General features: G+C 39.2%; 1 protein-coding gene across 1 annotated transcript in view; it reads left to right on the top strand.

Moving 5' to 3' along the window:
- The first annotated feature begins 534 nt into the window (after positions 1-534).
- The window catches only part of ICOS (inducible T cell costimulator), a 29,415-nt gene continuing 6,409 nt past the window's right edge, over positions 535-23,540 (top strand). The window contains exons 1-4 of the mRNA XM_061382228.1: positions 535-723; positions 21,042-21,380; positions 21,967-22,073; positions 23,407-23,491. Coding sequence (XP_061238212.1) covers positions 666-723; positions 21,042-21,380; positions 21,967-22,073; positions 23,407-23,491 — 589 coding nt within the window. The 5' untranslated portion in view covers positions 535-665. The remainder of the gene's footprint in view (positions 724-21,041; positions 21,381-21,966; positions 22,074-23,406; positions 23,492-23,540) is intronic.

Genomic DNA, 23,540 nt, shown 5'->3' on the forward strand with positions numbered 1-23,540 from the left:
AGGAGGATTCTTTACCATTGAGCAACCAAGGAAGCCCGAAGTTTTGTAGTAATTTTATGTATTTCTTGTCCTACTTCAAAGGTTTTCTATCTCTGGAGCAAATAGCATAAGATAGAAATGCATCAAAATACATGCTATTTATCATATGGTTAATTTTAGGTCATGCTATACCCAACAACTATTCATTCAGAGGGAATAGGGTGGTTCTGAAAATAGCAGGCGTTGTCTCTTTCATTTGTTTTCTTGGAATTGAAATGAGGGCAAAGTTTTCCTTTGTCTTCCAAATCATCAATAATCCATGGAGTAAGGGGCTTCTCTGGTAGTCCAGTGGCTAAGAAGCCATGCTGCTAATATAGGAGGTACCCAGGTTCAATCCCTGGTCAGGGAATCAGATCCTATGTGCTGCAACTAAGATCCTGTGCAGCCAAATACATAAATATAACAAATTATAATAATCCATGAATTAAACTTAACCTCCATGAGCAATAATGCCACTGACATTGACATCACTTCAGAGACACCTCCTTGCCTTGATGGTAAGTGTGACACGACATCAACCCCCACCAAACCCACTTCCTTTCCAGCAAATAGAAAACAGTTAAGGACGTGAATTCACTGTCAGGCTTAAACACTGAAGGAGAAAACTGCATTTGCTTCTGGCAAACATGAAGTCAGACCTCTGGTATTTCTTTCTCTTCTGCATCCAAGTTGAAATTCTAGCAGGTAAGTGACTTATTGAATATGCATTATTAAGTTATAATTCAAGTGAACATTAAGAAAAATCAAAGGTGGAGAAGTTAGGCACCAAATAGAAAGTTTTTGTTTGTTTTTTAGAAAGTAAGAACAATTACAGAAAAGCCCAAGCCCATGGCTAACAGCATTTATGTCACTGTTTTAAGATGAAAAATGTCTCATCAGATCATTAAAATTTTAAATTACCTGCTTGAAGTTAACTTTTAGTGGATAAAATAGAAGAGTGGCTTACTGTTCTCAGAGGAAGATGAAAGGCAAAATGACTTGTGTCAACAGAATGAAAATTAAGTAGGCCTGGCATTTGGCTGGGAGAAAATAAAATGGAAGGGCTTTGAAAAGAAGGAGTTTTATTTTAATCTTATCTGGGTGGTCTTGTCAGAAATGCCCTGGCTGCCACAGGGATTTTTTAGCACTAACGTCAAGGTCCTTGTGAAAGGCCAAGGATCAGTGGACAATGTAACAGTCCTTAGCCTCTGAAGACACTAAAAAAAAAAAAAACATTCTGAAGTCCTCAATTCTTTCTCTTATATGGTGTATATCAGACTCTATTTGAATATTTTAAATAATGCTACCAACGATGAAATTAATATGTGTTTCTTCTACTTCTTATTGGGTATGTTTTCAATTATTTTCTTTTTATCTTTAAGTCTGGGCCATGTTCCCAAGGTTGGGAAAAAACAAAGTGAAATTATATTACTTTGGGAAGTTTTACTAACACTAAAAGTGCAGGCAGAATTTTGGTTGGTATACTTTTATTTAGAAATGTTTTGCAGTGGTACCAAAAGCAGACTTTATTTTTATCTTCAAAGAAAAAAAAAAGTGTATTGATCAAATATTTGAGCTTGTGGTGGCTCAAGGTGGCTCCAAAGCTCTTAAGAGGAATGAGGAATTATTTATAGGTCCCAAGGGTAGTTTGGGACCACAATACCTTTTCTACAGCCAGTGAAATCCTTTAGCTGCACAAGCAACAGGGAATAGCACGGGGATCGATATTCATTCATTCATTCACTCAGCCGTTCATTCATTCAGCACCAAGAACTTGCCATGTAGGCAGTAGTGTGCTGGCCTCTGTGTGTGTAATGATGAGCAAAACCAGGTTAGTCCCTGCTCTCATGAAACTAACTGAAAGGCTGGAGAGAGGCAAATCAGATAATTTTGTGAATGAAATGACAATAACAGACAGAACTCAGTTCCATCAGGGGATGTAACAAAAAAAAACTTGTGTAGACTGGGTGGATATGGAGGTGCAGGTGGGGGGTGGGGTTCATTCAAGTCTTTTAAGTGGTCCTTGAGCTGAGATTTGCAGGATAAATAAGAATAAATGGGGAGAATGGTGGGACGTTCATATCATGGACATTTCATATCATGAGAAGAGTAAGTGCAAAGGTCCTGTGTCAGGAAGGAATGAAGTAAGTCAGAAAGCAGGAAGAAGATGGATGTGCCTGAGGACAGAGAGGGAAAGAGTTGGCAATGGTGCAAGATGAGGCTGGAAGGGAAAGCAGAAGCTAGACTATTCAGACCTTATGTGCCACATGAAGGATTGTGGATTTTCTCCCAAGAACTTTGGTTCAAGTCATTGAAGGGGTTGTCTGTACTGTTAGAAAGTGTCCCAGTACGCCAAACCCGACTGGGTACTTGTGGTGATATTATGCTCAGGAGATTCAAATTAACAGTGGTGTTACCACTGTGGAAGGATCAATCCAGCCTAGGTGGAATTATTTCCAGTTGTCAGACTAAGCTGATTAATACATTGTACTTCTGGAATGATATATATCTTAAATTTTGATGGAATAAAATCAACATTCCCTCTCATCACACAGAAAACCATGCCACACGACAAGCTGTTTTCCTATTTGGTGGCAAAATTGGAGCATGAATGGCTAGATGGAGATAGTAAACTGCTTAACAATTTTTTTTTCTAGCTGTGTTTTGCTCCTTTAATTTATATAATTGATTCAGCTGGTTCAGGGATTTATCATTGGTAAGGCATTCCTTATTAAATGAACTTGAGCATCTATGCTCCTAATTTAAGGCAATCACTATGCCTTTCTTGCAGTTAATTCTTGTTGGAGTATAGTCGCTTTACAATGTTGTGTTAGTTTCTGCTGCACAGCAAAATGAATCAGCTACATGTATGCATATATCCTCTCTCTCTCTTTTTTTTTTTTTGGATTTCCTTCCCATTTAGGTCATCATATCCAAAGTATCATCACAATCCATTTATTCAGCAACTACTGTTTTAAAGACTCTAAATGCAAAATAAAGACCAAAACTGCAGTCAACTAAGTTCTTGCAGCTCCCTTCCTTTGGCATATTTTTAATCCTCCCAACTAGGTAGGCTTTCTCATCCCACGAAGAGGTAGGCATTCTTAGATAATGTTTGAAGAATCTCAGGAAAGGCTAAGTGTTTGGTTACCTAGTATTTAGTGGCAGAACCAAGATTAGAATTCAAATACATCTGATTCCAATATCCACTATCTTTCTGTACCATGTTGAAGTAGTGGAGAAATAACATGAATCTCAAATAAGAGAAATTACCAGTTTTGTTATTTGGTTGGTGAGTTAAGAGGGAAAGAAATCTTGGTGATTCTCAGTCTTCTATTGATCTCAATGTAAAATTTAACAAAATCATCTTCTTTTAATGATTCTGGAACAATAGGAGGTTCTTTGTTGTAGAAGCATTTGGGAAAAGTGGGACCTTCTGTCTACATTTGGAAGACGTTCTTTCCAGAACTTATGGGCAATGGAGACCATGTGGGTGATCTGATGAATTCTGGTTTTGGAAAGACCACTTTGAAAGCAGTGAAGTGTGAATGGGCAAGATCAGGTGGTGTTTAATAAATGTGCATGTCTCATGGTGTGTTCTGGGTGGAAGCTGGAAGGGGAACCCTCAGGCTCATTTTGAGCCTTGATTTTGTCACCTAGGCATTGAAGCAGTGGTTCCTCAACTCCATCATCTGAGAGAAAAACCATCTCTTTGGTGTCTCCAGCATCTGCTCCTCCCCAGTGTTCAGGGGAGGAGTTGAGGCAACCTTTGAGCCTCCTCCTTCCAGTGTTTGTGCTACATTTAAAAAATCCAAATTGTCCATTTTTCTTTCAGTAGTTGAATTCACGCCATTTTCTCACTCAGTACAATAACTCTATGTTGATTTAGTGTGTTTGTGCTCAGTTGTTCAGTTGTGTCCAACTCTCTCCGATCCCATGGACTGTAGCCTGCCAGGCTCCTCGGTCCATGGGATTTGCCAGGCAAGATACTGGAGTGGGTTACCATCTCCTTCTCCAGGGGATCATTCCAACCCAGGGATCAAACCTGAGTCTACTGTGTCTCCTGCATTGCAGGCAGATTCTTTACTGCTGAGCCACCAAGCAAGCCCTATATTGATTTTACTCCTTCAACATTATGTTTATTTTGATTTTCCTTGGTTGTGGTATTTTCTTTTATTTTTGTTGAAATGAGGAAGTTTCTTTTACAGACTACAGAGGAAATCTTCCCTCTGTAATTTGAAAGGTCTGCTACACTTCTTGGTTGACTAAGTCACTGTCATATTCAGAGCATCTTAATTGAATATCTATTTATTATTGTAAATAATAAATCATAATTTAATAATGAAATGATAAAATCATAATAAAATCAATAATGACAATAGGCTTGCTTGACATGTTTATCCCCCACCCCCTGCAGTGACATGGGAACTTCACGATGTTCTCTTTTCACTCTTATATTTTCTGTTTAGTGCACCCTTGCCCCTTACATGGGGCTTCCCAGGTGGCATTAGTGGTAAAGAATCCGCCTGAAAGTGCAGGAGACACAGGAGACTTGAGTTCGATCCCTGGACCAGTAAGGTTCCCCTGGAGGAGGACATGGCAACCCACTCCAATATTCTTGCCTGGAGAATCCCATGGACAGAGAAGCCTGGCAGGCTACAGTCCATAGGCTCACAAAGAGTCAGACATGACTTAAGTGATTTAGCATGCACACCCCATACGTGGGTTTTGTTGAAATAAATGAAAACTTGTAGTTGCAGATCATTGCTAAGTTTTCTCTAACAGAAATTCTCCTCTGATTGAAGGATTCTCTCCTTATACTCACATCACCTCTTTTCAATGGCAGCATCAGTCTTGCCATCTGCTCCTGCCTTGTCATCCCTGTTCTTATCCAATGTTCAGAAGACTTCTATTATTTTCTTCAGATACCTTGAAGTCTCTGAATTCCAGCATGGGTAAAGATGTCTTCCTTTTACTCTGATGAATAACTAATATCTTTCCTGGGAATAAGATTCCTGATCTGTCCTCTTTTCTCTTAAAATCTGTGGATATTCATTCACTGTCTGCTGGCTTCTAGGGTTGTGGGTAAATAGTTCCATGCTACTATGACTCTCATTACTTTGCAAGTAGCTTAAAAAAATTTCTCTGGAGTCTCGTTGCTTCCCCGATGGCTCAGACGGTAAAGTGTCTGCCTGCAATGCGGGAGACCCGGGTTCGATTCCTGGGTTGGGAAGGTCCCCTGGAGAAGGAAATGGCAATCCACTCCAGCACTCTTGCCTGGAAAATCCCATGGACGGAGGAGCCTGATAGGCTACAGTCCATGGGGTCACAAAGAGTTGAACACGACTGAGCGACTTATTGGAATCAGGAATTCCACTAGGATATGCCTAATTCTGTGAGTGTTTTCATTAACATTGTTTGAGACTGAGTGAGTCTTTTCAAACTGAAGATTTCAGTTCTTTATTTTAAACTTTTGGGATATTTTTTTCTTCCCGTGGTTGTTTAGTCATATCTTTGTCTTTTTTTCCTTCTTTCTAGAAATGCTTATTATTTTCATGAAGGTCTTGAGATCCTTGTTGTTTCATAATTAGTGAACAAAATGACTTTCATAACTTGCAATTGGTATTAACAACTTCCTCAGATGAAATGGAATATTTTGGTTTTTAAATTGCTTGCAGAATATTCCAATTTCTTAGTAGAAACAAAATGCGAGTGTGTAGGGAGGATTTCAGTTCTCATCTAAGCTTTGCTCACTGTAGTATCCATAGACTTGCTTGACAAAAAAATTGGCCTCAGTATTCACAGTTGTAAACTGAACAAAACCCATAGCTTATGCTGACTCCCTATCCTAACAGCGTGACTTTTATACATAAAAGATGCAAAAGATAAAATTTCAAAGCTCAGTATATATATAAACATATGTATACACGTACATATACATATACACACATGTATATACACATACACTTACACATCATTTCGGAGAAGGCAATGGCACCCCACTCCAGTACTCTTGCCTGGAAAATCCCAGGGACGGGGGAGCCTGGTGGGCTGCCGTCTATGGGGTCACACAGAGTTGGACACGACTGAAGCGACTTAGCAGCAGCAGCAGCACACATCATTTGCTGTCTTCAATGCCTGAATAAAAAGCCACGTTTACTCCATAAATGGCATCTCTGTGCTACTTCTATTCTAATAAATTGAGTCTATTAAATGACACATTTTGGTCATTTTAAGTAAAATAAGAATATGGCATTCAACACCGTTTAAGGAAAATTCAAAATTACACTTTGGAGTTTGTAACTTAAGTATGCAAAAAATATGTAACACAAATGAGAGCTGTTAGTCAACAAGTGATTTTTCCCATTAGTCTGGCCTGTATGGTTGATTGAAACAGACAGGCAAGTTTAGAGAGAGGCAGAAATCGGGATATGAACCTCCTCTGACTCTTGCAGACATACTGATGTCTGGATCTACTTTGCATGAAGAAAAGCCAAGAAGAATCAGGTTGTCTTTAAGGAAAGTAATGGACTCAAGAATTTTGAGTCAGTCAGCCACTAGTTCTGATAGTGTCTTTTGTTTGTCTGAGTGTACTGCCATAGACATGGCACTTCCAACAAGCAACAGACGATCACTTAGAAGGAACCTCTTCAAGTGTAAGACATCCAAGTTTTTACAGCCAGCAATTATACTCTCCTATGACTTAGAGCCAAAAAAATTCATTCATAAAAAACAACAAGAAACAGAAATAAACCTCCGCTGCTGCTAAGTCGCTTCAGTTGTGTCGGACTCTGTGCGACCCCATAGACAGCAGCCCACCAGGCTCCACCATCCCTGGGATTCTCCAGGCAAGAACACTGGAGTGGGTTGCCATTTCCTTCTCCAATGCATGAAAGTGAAAAGTGAAAGTGAAGTTGCTCAGTCGTGTCCGACTCTTCGACTCTTCGTGACCCCATGGACTGCAGCCTACCATTCTCAAATTCAAGCTTTGTTCATTTTGTACTATTTAGGACTGAAGCAAAATCTTCTTGGAGTTCCTGTTTGCACTTATTTAACTATGAGAGTTTCTTATAGATGTGAATATATCTGTTTACTTTTCTACAGGCAAGTTATTTACAATACTTATCAAGAATTTAGACCTCATTAGAGCAAGGACCCAGACTTTGTTGCAGGTTCAAGTACACAAGGCAGCTCAACACACAATGGTTTAAGGCTGTCTAGGGAAATGAGTGTATTAAACACAATGTAATTTCATATACAATAAATAATTTTATGTATTTTTTGGTGTATAATAACCTTTTCAATCATATAAAACATACGTGGCACCAACATCAGTTCAGTTCAGTCGCTCGGTCGTGTCCGATTCTTTGCGACCCCATGAATCACAGCACGACAGGCCTCCCTGTCCATCACCAACTCCCAGAGTTCACCCAAACTCATGTGCATCGAGTTGGTGATGCCATCCAGCCATCTCATCCTCTGTCGTTCCCTTCTCCTCCTGCCCCCGATCCCTCCCAGCATCAGAGTCTTTTCCAATGAGTCAACTCTTTGCATGAGGTGGCCAAAGTACTGGAGGTTTCAGCTTTAGCATCAGTCCATCCAATGAACACCCAGGACTGATCTCCTTTAGGATGGACTGGTTGGATCTCCTTGCTGTCCAAGGGACTCTCAAGAGTTTTCTCCAACACCACAGTTCAAAAGCATCAATTCTTTGGCACTCAGCTTTCTTCACAGTCCAACTCTCACATCCATACATGACCACTGGAAAAACCATAGACGGACCTTTGTTGGCAAAGTAATGTCTCTGCTTTTGAATATGCTATCTAGGTTGGTCATAACTTTCCTTCCAAGGAGTAAGCATCTTTTAATTTCATGGCTGCAATCACCATCTGTGGTGATTTTGGAGCCCCAAAAATAAAGTCTGACACTGTTTCCACTGTTTCCCCATCTATTTCCCATGAAGTGATGGGACCAGATGCCATGAATGTTACTTTTCTGAATGTTGAGCTTTAAGCCAACGTTTTCACTCTCCTCTTTCACTTTCATCAAGAGGCTTTTTAGTTCCTCTTCACTTTCTGCCATAAGGGTGGTGTCATCTGCATATCTGAGGTTATTGATATTTCTCCTGGCAATCCTGATTCCAGCTTGTGCTTCTTCCAGCCCAGCGTTTCTCATGATATATTCTGCATAGCAGTTAAATAAGCAGGGTGACAATATACAGCCTTGACGTACTCCTTTTTCTATTTGGAACCAGTCTGTTGTTCCATGTCCAGTTCTAACTGTTGCTTCCGGACCTGCATACAGATTTCTCAAGAGGCAGGTCAGGTGGTCTGGTATTCCCATCTCTTTCAGAATTTTCCACAGTTTCTTGTGATCCACACAGTCAAAGGCTTTGGCATAGTCAATAAAGCAGAAATAGATGTTTTGCTGGAACTCTCTTGCTTTTTCAAAGATTCAGCAGATGTTGGCAATTTGATCTCTGGTTCCTCTGCCTTTCCTAAAACCAGCTTGAACATCTGGAAGTTCATGGTTCACGTATTGCTGAAGCCTGGCTTGGAGAATATTGAGCATTACTTTACTAGCGTGTGAGATGAGTGCAATTGTGCAGTAGTTTGAGCATTCTTTGGCATTGCCTTTCTTTGGGACTGGAATGAAAACTGACCTTTTCCAGTCCTGTGGCCACTGCTGAGTTTTCCAAATTTGCTGGCATATTGAGTGCAGCACTTTCCCAGCATCATCTTCCACGATTTGAAATAGCTGAACTGAAATTCCATCACCTCCACTAGCTTTGTTCAGTCATGCTTCCTAAGGCCCACTTGACTTCACATTCTAGGATGTGCGGCTCTAGATCAGTGATCACACCATCGTGATTATCTTGGTCATGAAGATCTTTTTTGTACAGTTCTTCTGTGTATTCTTGCTATCTGTTCTTAATATCTTCTGCCTCTGTTAAGTCCATACCATTTCTGTCCTTTATCGAGCCCATCTGTGCATGAAATGTCCCCTTGGCACCAACATAAACACCACTTTAAGTATTTGGAACAATTATATACCTAATACATCTTGAAGAAAAAGAAATACTTGAAAATAACTTCTAAATCTAGGTTAATGTTAAGAACTTCTTTTTCTTCCTTTTTCTCAGCAAGTCTCTTTAGCTTCTGTGCTTCAATTTCTATAAAATTAGGGAGTTGGGCTAGATTATTGGACTAAGGGGCTCTTTAGGAAGGGTGACTCTGGTTTCAGATTGTCTAGGTTCAAATCATGGCTCTACCTCATTTTGGGCCCATTATTCAAGCCTCAGTTTCCTCATCTGTAAAATAGGGATAAATATAGAAAATCTGATGTCAAATACTGTTATAAACATCAAATGATATATTGAATGTAATGTATCTAAAACCTTAATACATGAGAAACATGCAATGCTTATAAGTTGCAATTATTATTATTGTCATTTGGAAGCTTTGGAAGGCTTAGATATTTGTATAACTCCAGAACCACTGGGCTTCAGAGAACTGGTTGGGAGTCATTCAGTCTGAGCCTTTGCCTTTGGACTTGGAAATAAGTGTTTTCCATTATCTAGTAAATAGGATCTTTTGCTCTCTTTTCCTTGATCACCTCCTCACCCTAATGAAGGACACTTACCAATCATGCTCATTTTTCATATCCATCTGCTCATTCATTCATTATTATTGAGTATCTAATATACTCCAGGTCCTGGGATTATTTAAGTGACCATGATACAATCTTTATACTTGTAAAGCTATTGGTTAAATGAGGAAGATAGACAAAAATAATTATGATCTAAGCTTATACATATTATAAACATATCAATGTAAACAAAGATTAATTGAGAGCATAGAGATGGGAATCTTTGTCTAGGGGTCTCTGAGACCAGTTTAAACTTGTTCTTAAAGGATGAACAAGGATTTCTAAGCAAATAAAGTGGTAATAGGCTATTCTAGTCTATGGGGATAGAGGTAACCAAGTTAAAGGAATGGCCAAAATGTACAGTGCAGCTTGAAGCTATATGGTCCTTAATATCATGAAAGGGTTTTGTATCATGCCAAGAAAATTGGTTTTTTTAACCTCATAAGCAACAAGGTAATGGATATTTTTAACCTGGGGAGTAGCATGCTTTTTAGTAACACAATTTTGGAAGCAGGCATAGAGGCTAGATTTGGAGCGAGTGAGGCTGTTGAGAATGCCAGTCAAGAAGATGCTTCTACACATGAGGGAAGTTGTGAAATAGTTCTGGATTGGTGATAGGAATACAGAAGAGCAACTGAATTTGAGAGCAACTGGACTTGGTGACTAATAGGATCAGGACAGTCAGAGAGGCAGATCAGAGAGAGGGAGACCTGAGAAGACTGAGGTCCTAACTCCTTAAAGGACAGGACTTGTTTGGGTTTGGTGAGTGAATGCTGAGTTCAGTCTGGAAATGTTACTCTTGATGTGTCAGGCACATCCTGAGAAAGATGTTGAAAGGAAGCCGGAAAGAAGGAACTAAGCCAAGGGAACGGTGGGCTGGAGATAAAGGTTACTGAGTAGAGAGTAGAGTTTATTTTAATTACTTGTAAATATCACGACAAAGTTTATAACATCTCTGGGATTTTCCTATCAGTTTTTACTAGAAGAAAACCAATCTTTCATTTAAAAGCATTACACATTTTGGAACACCAAAGGTTATTTTACCTCCTCTACAGAGTTCCTTGGAGAAAAAAGCAATTCACACAATCTATGCTTGTGTCAGTATGCACGCGCGCGCGCACACACATATACACACACTTTTGGCTTTTTAACTTTCTCCTTTTTTTCTTAAATTTTTTTACTTCCTTTTCTTCAAATGTTAAGACTTTGGATTGGGCTTATTTTGCCTACCCTTGCTACTGATTTAAATCTCTACTTTAGATTATGGATGCCTTTGAATAATAAGGTAAATATTGGAGAAGGCAATGGCACCCACTCCAGTACTCTTGCCTGGAGAATCCCAAGGACGGAGGAGCCTGGAAGGCTGCAGTCCACGGGGTTGCTGAGGGTCGGACATGACTGAGCGACTTCACTTTCAATTTTCACTTTCATGCATGGGAGAAGGAAATGGCAACCCACTCCGGTGTTCTTGCCTGGAGAATCCCAGGGATGGGAGAGCCCGGTGGGCTGCTGTCTATGGGGTCACACAGAGTCGGACACGACTGAAGCGACTTAGCAGCAGCAGCAGCAGCAGCAGCTGTTTTTCTGGAGAAGGCAATGGCACCCACTCCAGTACTCTTGCCTGGAGAATCCCAAGGACGGAGGAGCCTGGTGGGCTGAAGTCCATGGGGTCGCTAAGAGTCAGACACGACTAAGCGACTTCACTTTCACTTTTCATTTTCATGCATTGGAGAAGGAAATGGCAACCCACTCCAGTACTCTTGCCTGGAGAATCCCAGGGACGGAGGAGTCTGTTGGGCTGCCGTCTACGGGGTCGCACAGAGTTGGACACTACTGAAGCGACTTAGCAGCAGCAGCAGCAGCAGAAATAATGCATATATAAAAATCTGCTAATCAGGATTCTAAAAGTTTTAGCTGGTAGGTGTATAAGAAATGACAGTGTTCTTATGAGTGGTTTAAAAAAAGTGGTAGTTTAAAAAAAGTGGTAGAAAGCATATTTTATAAATGCTAGAATTTCTTAGTAAAAGCCCAAACGTAACAAAACCTTAACATAAACATTGCCATTTTTAGCACTTTGCATCTTATGTCACATTTGTGTGCTATGCTAAGCTAAAGATTATCGTTATTGGATTACAGAAAATATTTTTAATAAGCCTATCAATAATTGCATACTCAGGAGTTCTTATCTTTCTATCACTCAGATCTTTGTGGAGGTTTGTGGTTAAAAGTCTGAGTTAAGGAGAGTTAAGTCAAATTGCTGATCTGTCTTGCACCCTCTGCACTGTGTGGGTTTTTAAAGTGTTTTTGCCAAAAGACTTTCAAACAAGCATAATATGACTGCTCATAAAGAGTCCTGGCAGAACGGGTTCTAACAAGACAATCTGACACTGAAGAAATGAAATAGTTCAGATATTAAAAGAATCAGTTTGCAAATAAACTTCTGAACCATAGTGCAATTCTCAGGTGAACTTTTTTTCAGAGCTTTTTCTTAATAGCTGCCCCTAAAAGAAGATGCAAATGATTTTATCTTTTGAAATGTTTGAAGATCTAAAGAAATCATCTAATACAAAGATTTTGATTTTACTGTTAAAACCTTAGTCTACTAATATCAATGATAATGTTATAAAAATCATAGTTAGCAGCAGTGAACAGGTTTGAACCTCTGTTGGAAAGACTGAACCCTTTAGACATGGTGGTCAATGTGATTAAGTATAGTATCTATATTTTAGAGTACTGATAATCTAGGAGTAGCAACAAGAAGTGAACAGATATGGTAGCAAAACAAAAACAAAGTCTTATTATCCAGATTTTAAAACTCATCACCAGAGTTCAAGAGAGCATTATCCTATTTGTGTTTTTAACAATGCATTAAGTGCTAAATGTGATAGCATTGTGTTTCTATTACAAATATCTTCCCTGGTGGTTCAAATGGTAAAGCATCTGCCTATAATACAGGAGACCCAGGTTCTATCCCTGGGTTGGGAAATCCTCTGGAGAAGGAAATGGAAACCCACTCTCGCCTGGAAAATCTCACGGACAGAGGAGCGTGGTAGGCTACAGTCCATGGGGTAGCAAAGAGTCGGACAGGACTGAGTGACTTCACTTTCTATTACAAATCACTAACAGGCTCTGGTTATGAAACATCTGGGTGTATTAGAACAGTTATTGGTTCAGAGGCACCTATCATAGACATCCATTGGGCAAATTTAATGATTCTGCCCTCTGGAGGATACAAAAATAACCAGGTTTAAATCTGTCTTCCTCTCTGTAGATACAAAAGAACCAAGAGAATAGTCAACCATCTAAACAAATCTCTGGGCTTCCCAAGTGGCACTAGTGGTAAAGAATCCACCTGCCAATGCAGGAGTCTTAAGAGACTTGGGTTTGATCACTGGGTTGGGAAGATCCCCTAGAGGAGGGCATTGCAACCCACTCCAGAATTCTTGCCTGGAGAATCCAATGGACAGAGAAGCCTTGCAGGCTCGGTCCATAGGGTTGCACTGAGTTGGACATGACTGAAGCAACTTAGATGCACACCTACAAATAAGTCTTTATGAACCTGGTAGATATTTATAGTACTTAAAGAACATGCTTCTTTAATACTCAGGTAATATTCATTAGAATCTGACATCCCAGTTGAGGAGGTATCTTCTGTACTTGATTGTGTATTTGCATGTACTTGTCTGCAGAGGAAAGGCAACCCTAGGATCATGTCCCAACTATGAGCTGTGTAATCCTGGGTAATATACTCACTTTTCTGACCCCAGTTTGGCTTGATAAATTTAAATTTAAAATGAAAGGGTTAACTGGATCATTTCTAAGAGCCTTTTTGGTTCTTTAATATTCTATGCTTTATCTCCCTAGATTTATTATATCACTGAGCTCTACATATTCATCCATCCATCCATCCATCCAATATTTATTGTGACTTACTACATACCAGGTGCTATTGTAGATACTTGTGATGGATCACTGGATAAAATCAACAAGGTCTCTGGTTTTAAAGCTTACATTATTGGGTAATAAACAAGTAAACAAACAAATCAGATAATGATACTTTATCTCAGGTAATATGCTAGAACATGACTTGGAATGGGGCTTCCCTGGTAGCTCAGATGGCAAAGAATTTGCCTGCAATGTGGGAGACCTGGGTTCAGTCCCTGGGTTGAGAAGATCCCCTGGAGAAGGGAATGACCATCTACTTCAGTATTCTTGCCTGGAAAATTCCATGGACAGTGGAACCTGGAGGGCTACAGTTCATGGGGTCAAAAAGAGTCAGATATGATTGAGCAACTAACACTTTCACTTGGATTGAGTGGTCAGTGGTTGCTGGAGAAGTAAGAAGCAGCCATATGAAAATAAGAGATAACATTTCAGACAAAGAAACAAGAAATTTAAAGCCCTGGAGTCCAACTTCTCATGTTTGAGGAATAGAAAGAAGAGCAGTGTGATTGCAGTGTAGTGAGTGACTGGTATTAAATAGTGTTAGCAAGACAGGGTAGATCATGCAAGTCATGGAAACCAGTGTAAGGAGTTAGATTTTCTTCTAACTGAGATGGGAGGCCCTGGATGCTTTGTTAGCAGTGCAAGTGCTCTATCGGATTATGTACATAAGAAGATTATTCTGGTTTCCCTGAGGAGCATGGATGGTGAATGTGCACGAGTGAGAACAGAAAGTTTGGAAGCACTCGTCATGCCAGAGAGAGATGTTGCTAATTTGGACCAATAGCAGTTTAGATGGAGAAATGGGTAGATTCTATTGGATTTAAAACAGAGGAAATTAGACTTTCTTCCTGTAGACAGATTTCAACAGTGATCCTCTAAGACTCAATATGAAGTGATCACTGTAAAGCTTCTTGTGGTTGCCTGCTTCCATTATACTTTCTCTGGTTGTTGCTAGTGGCACTTCAACCTCAGATTGTACCCCAAATCTTTCATGTGCCCAAGAGGTTGTGTGACCTTAGACAGACAATCTAATCTGTCTGGGTCATCAGTTGACTGTAAACGGAAAAATTGGACTTGCTGTATGATTTGTATGTTTGCTAGGTTTGACTGTGTCTGATACTGGGCAGACGTTGAATCATGTTACAGGAAACACAAGTGTGAAGGTGGAGCTGTTTACAGGATGCCTGAAACATGCGCAGACAGTGAATATGAAAACTTATGCATACTGAGGAATGGAGATGGTGATTTAGCGAGAGTGAGGAACATATCAAAGAGAGTGTAAGAGACTATTTTAGAGGATGATTTTATATTAAAATGTGGTATGTGAGAAGAAAGACATTGATGAGGAAGACGGTCACAATTTTCCACCACTGGCATGGCAGGAGAACTGACCGAAGAGATGTGATGCCCAATCAAAGCAGACACTGACTATAAAAGTTGGTGCTATTGTACCAGTACTCCTGGTTGAATATCAGACTTGAAGATAACATCTGGGAAACGTGGAGAAAAGATTCTAGCTGCTTCTATAGTTATAAGGAACTAAAATATTCAGATTTTCCTTAAATTGTCTGTATATCCATTAAATGCTTTAGTCATGATTATAGGGATGACCTCCTTTTGATACTGTTTTTCAAATGCCATCAAAGAATGAGGAGATTTTGTGATGAGAGATTTGAGGTTCTACAGGATCCAGAGCAATTGTGAAGCAATTGATTACATGCCCTATCTGATTCCTGTAGTTGAAAAAGTTCAAATAGCAGATTAAGAGTTACTAAATGGTTTTCCAGATGGAAGGTTTAAGTGTTGGGTGTGTCTGCACACTTAGTCACTCAATCATGTCCAACTCTTTGAGCTCGCATGGACTGTAGCCCACCACGCTCCCCCATTTATGGAATTTCCCAGGCAAGAATACTGGAGTAGGTTGCAATTTCCTCCTCCAAGCATTGGGTATGTGGACATTTAAGTCAGGCTTCTTACCACCACATTTAATAATAAAAAGGTGACAGGCAATTTATATATTAAAATTGATAAAATGAATAATTAAGAGTGTCTAGCAGAAGGTTCCCTTGTCTTTACACTGTCTCCATTTATTGTTTGTAGATTTTTTTGGTGATGGTTTTTTCCCCTCTGTGATAACCTAGATGGGTGAGATGGTGGGTGCCGAGGGGGGCGGGTGAGTGGGCAAGAGGTTCAAGAAGGAAAGGATATATAGATACATATACATATATACATACATATAGCTGATTCACTTTGTTGCACAGCAGAAACTAACACAACATTCTAAAGCAATTATACTCCAATAAAAAAAGTGTCTCTAGATATGAGAATTTGGGATCTCCAGTTACTCCTCGAAGAGAAGGCAATGGCACCCCACTCCAGTACTCTTGCCTGGAAAATTCCATGGACGGAGGAGCCCGGTAGGCTGCAGTCCATGGGGACGCTAGGAGTCGGACACAACTGAACGACTTCACTTTCACTTTTCACTTTCATGCATTGGAGAAGTAAACGGCAACCCACTCCAGTGTTCTTGCCTGGAGAATCCCAGGGATGGGGGAGCCTGGTGGGCTGCCATCTCTGGGGTCGCACAGAGTCGGACATGACTGAAGCAACCTACCAGCAGCAGCAGCAGCAGCAGTTACTCCCCGAGCTCACACCCTCAGCACTGTCACTCAAGAAAAACTTGAGTAGTCTTCCTCAGTTCAGTTCAGTTCAGTTCAGTCGCTCAGTCGTGTCCAACTCTTTGCGACCCCATGAATCGCAGCACGCCAGGCCTCCCTATCACCAACTCCCGGAGTTCACTCAAACTTGTGCCCATCGAGTCGGTGATGCCATCCAGCCATCTCATCCTCTGTCGTCCCCTTCTCCTCCCGCCCCCAATCCCTCCCAGCATCAGAGTCTTTTCCAATAAGTCAACTCTTCACATGAGGTGGCCAAAGTACTGGAGTTTCAGCTTTAGCATCATTCCTTCCAAAGAAAACCCAGGACTGATCTCCTTCAGAATGGACTGGTTGGATCTCCTTGCAGTCCAAGGGACTCTCAAGAGTCTTCCTAGCCATACCTAAATGCTTTATAGGTCAGGAAGATAGTCTCATTAATTTTCATTTCTCCTGACTTCCTGGAATAGCCCAGTAAGATGCTGGAACAGAGAGAGGATTATGGAAACATGGTTTCTCCTCTGAAGAATTCAATAGCAAAGTAATCTCTCTTGGTTGTTCATGGTCTCATCTGGTTATGTTCTCATCCTGAATCCACAGACAGTAAGTGTTGGAAAGGACTTTAAGATGTCTTGGTCCCAGTTCCTTATTTCACAGATGAAGAAACTACAGTCTAGAGAGGGATCCTTGTTACAGAGACTTGCGAATGGCAAAGCCAGAATTTTCCTCTGGTTTCCTTGGGAACCACTGCATTGTACTTCTCTCACTCTGCACCACCAACCATTATATTTCATGTTGTGTTGGGTTATAGGTCATAGTGTGGGTATAAAAGGAGGAAAAGGTGCGGACAGAATCATCTTCAGAAATAGAAGTGCATCTGTGTCTGGGTGAGCACAAGGGTGGCTGCAGACACTTTTGTTCCAAGATTCCTTTGTGGTTTACACACTGCCATTCTAAAGTCCTTGGGAAATTTGCTGTGAACATTTCTAAAGAAACTGTGAACCAGCTCACTGATTTTATCTTCTGCATCAAAGCAAGAGTAGTGCAACATAATTTACTTTCAGACAAATAAGTCCCCATGCAAATCATCTTTTATTTTAGTCTAATGTAGATTGCACCTATTCTCATGTGATCAATTTTCCCCCTTTGCCTGTTGCTTATATTTACCCTCAATTTTTTAAATGAAACAAGCATTAGTTTTCTTTTTTGTACTTTGAAACCATTTTTTTTCTAGAACAAAGCATCTATTCAGAAAAGTGAAAAAATAAAATGTGCAATTTAGTGAATAACTACTAAGCATACTACCTTCGGAGAAGGCAATGGCACCCCACTCCAGTACTCTTGCTTGGAAAATCCCATAGACAGAGGAGCCTGTTAGGCTGCAATCCATGGGGTCGCTAAGAGTCGAACACGACTGAGCGACTTGACTTTCACTTTTCACTTTCATGCATTGGAGAAGGAAATGGCAATCCACTCCAGTGTTCTTGCCTGGAGAATCCCAGGAACGGGGGAGCCTGGTGGGCTACCGTCTATGGGGTCGCACAGAGTCAGACACGACTGAAGTGACTTAGCATACTACCTTACTCCCACAATTACCACAGGTCCAGAAGTCAAACACTGTCAGCACACAGACAGCTTTCCGCTCTGTATTTCTTTCCTGATTCCAACTCTTCTTCCCCTTTGTACAGAAGCATCGTACTAAATTTTGTGACATTCATTTGGGTTTTATGGTCTGTTTCTATTCTTTTGGTCATTATTAAGAAATCACAACATGTGTACTTCATTTATCAAAGTTTCACGTTACATATACATTTTCTGTCTGCCTAGACAATCTGTTTTAGGTTGACAGTTTCATTCAGTACTCTAAAGATATAAGATGTAATCCCACTGTATCATAACTTTTATTGTGGATCTTGAGACACCACCTGTCAGTCTAACAGTTGCTTTTTAGAAAAAAAGTCAGTCTCTTTCCCCTGGTTGTTTTCAAGATTTTTATTATAATATGTCAACTAAAGAGCCTCTTGATGAAAGTGAAATAGGAGAGTGAAAAGGTTGGCTTAAAACTCAACATTGAAAAACTAAGATCATGGCATCTAGTCCCATCACTTCATGGCAAATAGATGGGGAAACAGTGGAAACAGTGACAAACTTTATTTTTTTGGGCTCCAAAATTACTGCAGTTGGTGATTGCAGCCATGAAATTAAAAGATGCTTGCTCCTTGGGAGAGAAGTTATGACCAACCTAGACAGCATATTAAAAGAAGAGACATTATTTTGCCAACAGAGGTCCGTCTAGTCAAAGCTATGGTTTTCCCAGTAGTCATGTACAGATGTGAGAGTTGGGCTATAAAGAAAGCTGAATGCCGAAGAATTGATGCTTTTGAACTGTGGTATTGGAAAAGACTCTTGAGAGTCCCTTGGACAGGAAGGAGATCCAACCAGTCCATCCTTAAGGAGATCAGTCCTAGGTGTTCATTGGAGGGACTGATATTGAAGCTGAAACTCCAATACCTTGGCCACCTGATGCGAAGAGCTGACTCATTTGAAAAGACAGTGATGCTGGGAAAGATTGAGGGCAGGAGGAGAAGGGGATGACAGAGGATGAGATGGTTGGATGGTATCACCAACTTGATGGACATGGGTTTGGGTGGACTCCAGGAGTTGGTGATGGATAGGGAGGCCTGGCATGCTGCGTTTCATGGGGTTGCAAAGAGTTGGACACGACTGAGCGGCTGAACTGAACTGAACTGAACTGAACTGAATAGTAATCCCAATCACCTTAAACAAAGTTCAGTTATTGAGGTTTTTCTGGACCATTGGAGTGATTTGAAGGGGGGGCATAATCTGGGTGAAAGCTGGTTTACTTCTGCTTTACCTGTATTCCAAGAATGCAAACCTTGGGGATTTCACCTTACTAAGGAGAAATCTGATAAAATGTCTTTTACCAGATTTCTCACTTTCAGACTCTGGAAGTTGAGACATGAAAACGAAAATATAAATCTGAGAGAACAGCATACACTCTCAAAGTAAAAGCAAGTTCTAACCTTTGCTTTTCTCCTTTGATTCTGGTTCTTTAAATTTAATCTAGTAATTTCTTCTTTATTTTCACCATTTAATCTTTTAAATTAATAATTTTAGGCATTTCATTAAGCATTTTTGGTTATTTCGGTGTGGGAGTTAGTTTGAAAAATCTGGACTGCCATAACTGAAAAATAGAACACTCGTATATATTTTCACAATCAAATTCTCAAGTTGAAAATCTATTCCCTAACAATATGAGAGATAGAAAGCCTAGAGATATTTAAAAAAAGTAAGTAACTATGGTAAATCTTAAATAAAATTGACACAGTGGTGTAAGCAGAGTTGTGGCAAGTGAATTCTCCTGCATAATGCTAGTCCTGTTAAAAAGTGGAACAGTTCTTCCCAAAAGCAACATGGCCATGCAGAGTGTCATTAGAGTCTTTAAAAGATTTTTCCCACATGTTGAAATATTTACATGAAATAAAAATGCTGGAAATAACCCCAACCAGTCAACATGAGTGGAATGCTTTAACAAGTTATTCTAGATTGACATTCAGCCTTTTGTATAGGCATTAAAAAGGATAATTATTATGACTATGTAAAAAATAGAACATTTATAATATAATATTAAATGCCAATAGAAGAACATTAAGTAATACGTTTGCTATATAAAATAAGTATATATCTGGAAGGTAAAGAGCAAAAAATTCACAGATAATATCTATTTCACTGGAATAGGAGCAAAAGGTAATTTTTTTCCTTAAAAATTCTTTGTACTTGTTACATAGTTTTCTCAAGAGTAAAACCAGGGATTTCAAAATTTAAACTAGCAACTGTCATGGTAATAATTTTTTCCAAACAATTTCAGTATGAAATTTAATCATATTAAAAATAAAAAAGGAAAAAGGAAGGCAGAGAGCTGTTTGAACTTATAACTCAGAATCTGCAACCGGTCCAAAACCATTTCAGCCTCTTTCTTCTGTGATCCCCTATGTAGCTCACAAAAACAACTTTGGCTTCCTATAAGCTTCAAATTTGTTTATTAAAATGAGACAGTAAATAGAAAATTTGGATCTTTATCTTTATCATCAGACTTTGATTCAGTTCTCAATGGATGAGGTTCAGAGAAGACATGTTTCTATCATTTGAAAATAATTTTCATTTGTTCTTTCACTCTCTTAGAGCATATAGTGTAAATATATAGTTATACATAATCATTCATTTTTAGTTTAAGCTGTTTTGTGCTTTAAAAAGTTTTTTTCCCTAAACTATGTTTTTCCCCGAATTTCTCATTGTTTGACTAAAGTGCTAATCCTCCTTCAATTTTAATTTTCAAAGTCACTTTCTCCAAGTGGCATTATCTGAATTCTTCAATAAAAATTAGGACCCATGTACCTATATTTGAATAGTACTCCATTTCTAGCATAAATTATGGTGCATGACTACATATTTATTTGTCATCTGTCTCCAATATCAAATCTGCCAAAAGGAAGGAACCACTTCTGCTTGATTTATACTATGTAAATGTATTATTTAATATATTAAATATTATGTACTTACGTATGATAAACAAGTCTCTGTTTAGGTTTTTTCCTAATTCACAGTTCTACCTTAATATTCTATATTTTGGTTGTGAAGTTCTTTCATCTTGTTGCAATGATGGTGACTTTATGAAGAGAAGAGATGACTTTTGTGTTCAAATATAATGATTAGAGGAACAAAATCATAAAATTTTGCTTTCTTTTTTTTGCCCAGGAGAATTCAATGATTCTGCTGCATCTGAGATGTTCATATTTCACAATGGAGGTGTACAAATTTTATGCAAATACCCTGATACTGTTCGACAATTTAAAATGCAGTTGCTGAAAGGGGATAATGTACTCTGTGATCTCACTAAGACTAAGGGAAATGAAGACACAGTATCCATCGGGAATCTGAATGTCTGTAAATTTCAGTTATCCAATAATAGTGTCTCTTTTTTTCTATATAATTTGGACAGTTCTTATGCCAGCTATTACATCTGCAAACTGTCAATTTTTGATCCTCCTCCTTTTCAAGTAGATATTCTAAGCAGAGAATATTTGAATATTTATGGTAAGATATTGCTTTCATCTTCTAGACTTAAGAGTATATATGCATTTTAACATTTTTCTCACTTGTGAAAACAGTTAAACAAACAAGTATCATATAAACTGCTGAGTTAGAAATAGGTCATATTGTCTTTAAAACAGACATGCTGTTGAAAATCAGGAAAAAAATTAGAACAAATGTCAAAACCCATGGCTTAAGAGCTATTACCTCTATTCACCTAAAGTTTAAGGTTTGGGTTTTTTGTTGGGGTGTGTGGAATTAACTGAGATGATTGAAAACAACAGTTTTCTACAGTACTTTTCTTACTGTTTTGCAAGAACACAGACAGCAAAGTCTTTTCCATTAACCACATTTGTAGACATATATGTACATGGGGTCTTTTTGGTTTTATTTTTGGATCCTTGCTATCATACTGAGATGATGTTATTTATTTACTATTTACTGCATTTCATGGTTGTACTGAATAGAAACTTTATTTGATTAAATAGCTCTTTTAAATTTAGTAAATGAACTTATAATTCAGCAGTGAAAGGGGAGATTTGATTCTGAGACTTTTTCCTTGTCTAACTAATCTTTTTTTTCAACCCAGAATCAGAGCTTTGTTGCCAGCTGAAGTTCTGGTTACCCATAGGATGTGCAGCTTTTGTTACAGTCTGCGTTTTTGGATGTGTCCTTATGTATTGGCTTACAAAAAAGGTGAGCAACGTCGATCTTTTCTTGCACTAGCTTTACTGGGGGATATCAGTAGTTCTTTACTCATCAGAGTATGTATTGCTTTTTCCAGAATAATTTGATTGACAGACAGATAATGTCTTTTCTTTAAGATGTGCCTATTAATTAAACTACTAACTTGGAACAGAAGCTTATTTACTTTATAGCCACTTCATTCCAAGAAGAGTTCAGTGGCTTCCAGAGAGATATGTCATTATTATTATTCCAAAATGCTAAGGGAAAGGGGCCATGGAAAGACCAAAAGGGAAAAGGAAGTTTAAAAGGTTTTTTTAAAAGATGCTTCCGACTTTAAAAAATATTATTCCATGTGGACTGCAAATTTGATTCTAAGTTTCCAAAGTCAGGGCAGATGAAACAGTTATAAGCTTTCCTCAACTTGTCAATTAAGAAATAATCAGTGAGAAAGTCTTGGAAGATGCTATCAGCAGTTGAGAAAGAAACTGCCAGTTTTTTTACATGGTAAGTTATTAGGACTCTTTGCTTTTAAAGAAAATCACTGAAAAGCTATGCAGAAAGATAAAAGAACGATAACGAAAGTCTCTCTGTGCTGGCGAATATTCTTTTTAATCTATCACAAAATGGGTTCTCAAAGAAATTATACCATTCTGAGTATTATGCAAGGATGTTAGCACCTTCAAGCACATCCACAGTGTGATCATTGGCCATACAGTATGTGTATTTGTTTCCAGAAAGGAATTTGGAAAGAGAGACAAAGAAGGAAGAGAGTAAGATGAGTCCTGTGGTCTTAAGTCTATGGCGGAAGGAAAAGTAAAGGCATAAATGAGAAAAGATACCGAGCAGAAAGCCTTTTATTTAAAGTCCTTTACACATATGGTTCCCCTTGAAAGTGAAGGTCACTCAGTTGTGTCCAACTCTTTGCGACCCCATGGACTACACAGTCCATGGAATTCTCCAGGCCAGAATACTGGAGTGGGTAGCCTTTCCCTTCTCCAGGGGATCTTCCCAACCCAGGGATTGAATCCAGGTCTTCCAAATTGCAAGCGGATTCTTTACCGGCTGAGCTACAAGGGAAGCCCAGGAATACTGGAGTGGGTAGCCTATCCCTTCTCCAGTGAATCTTCCTGACCCAGAAATCAAACTGGGGTCTCCTGCATTGCAGGCAGATTTTTTACCAACTGAGCTATCAGGGAATCCCAAAGTCAAGAGCCTAAGTCTCATTTAATACTTTGTCACATACTGCTTCAACAAAGAATAGAAATCAGTAACACACACACACACACAAGAATGGAGATGGGGATGAGGAGAAGACAAACCACGTTTCTGACTTTTCTTGCAGAAGTATCCCACCAGCGTGCATGACCCTAACAGTGAATATATGTTCATGGCAGCGGTGAACACTGCTAAAAAGCCTGCACCCACAGGTACAGTGACACACGGGGATTTGGGAAGGGAAGAGTGTTCTTTACATGA

This window comes from Bos javanicus, chromosome 2, assembly GCF_032452875.1.
Source record: "Bos javanicus breed banteng chromosome 2, ARS-OSU_banteng_1.0, whole genome shotgun sequence".
NCBI classification, from domain to species: domain Eukaryota; kingdom Metazoa; phylum Chordata; class Mammalia; order Artiodactyla; family Bovidae; genus Bos; species Bos javanicus.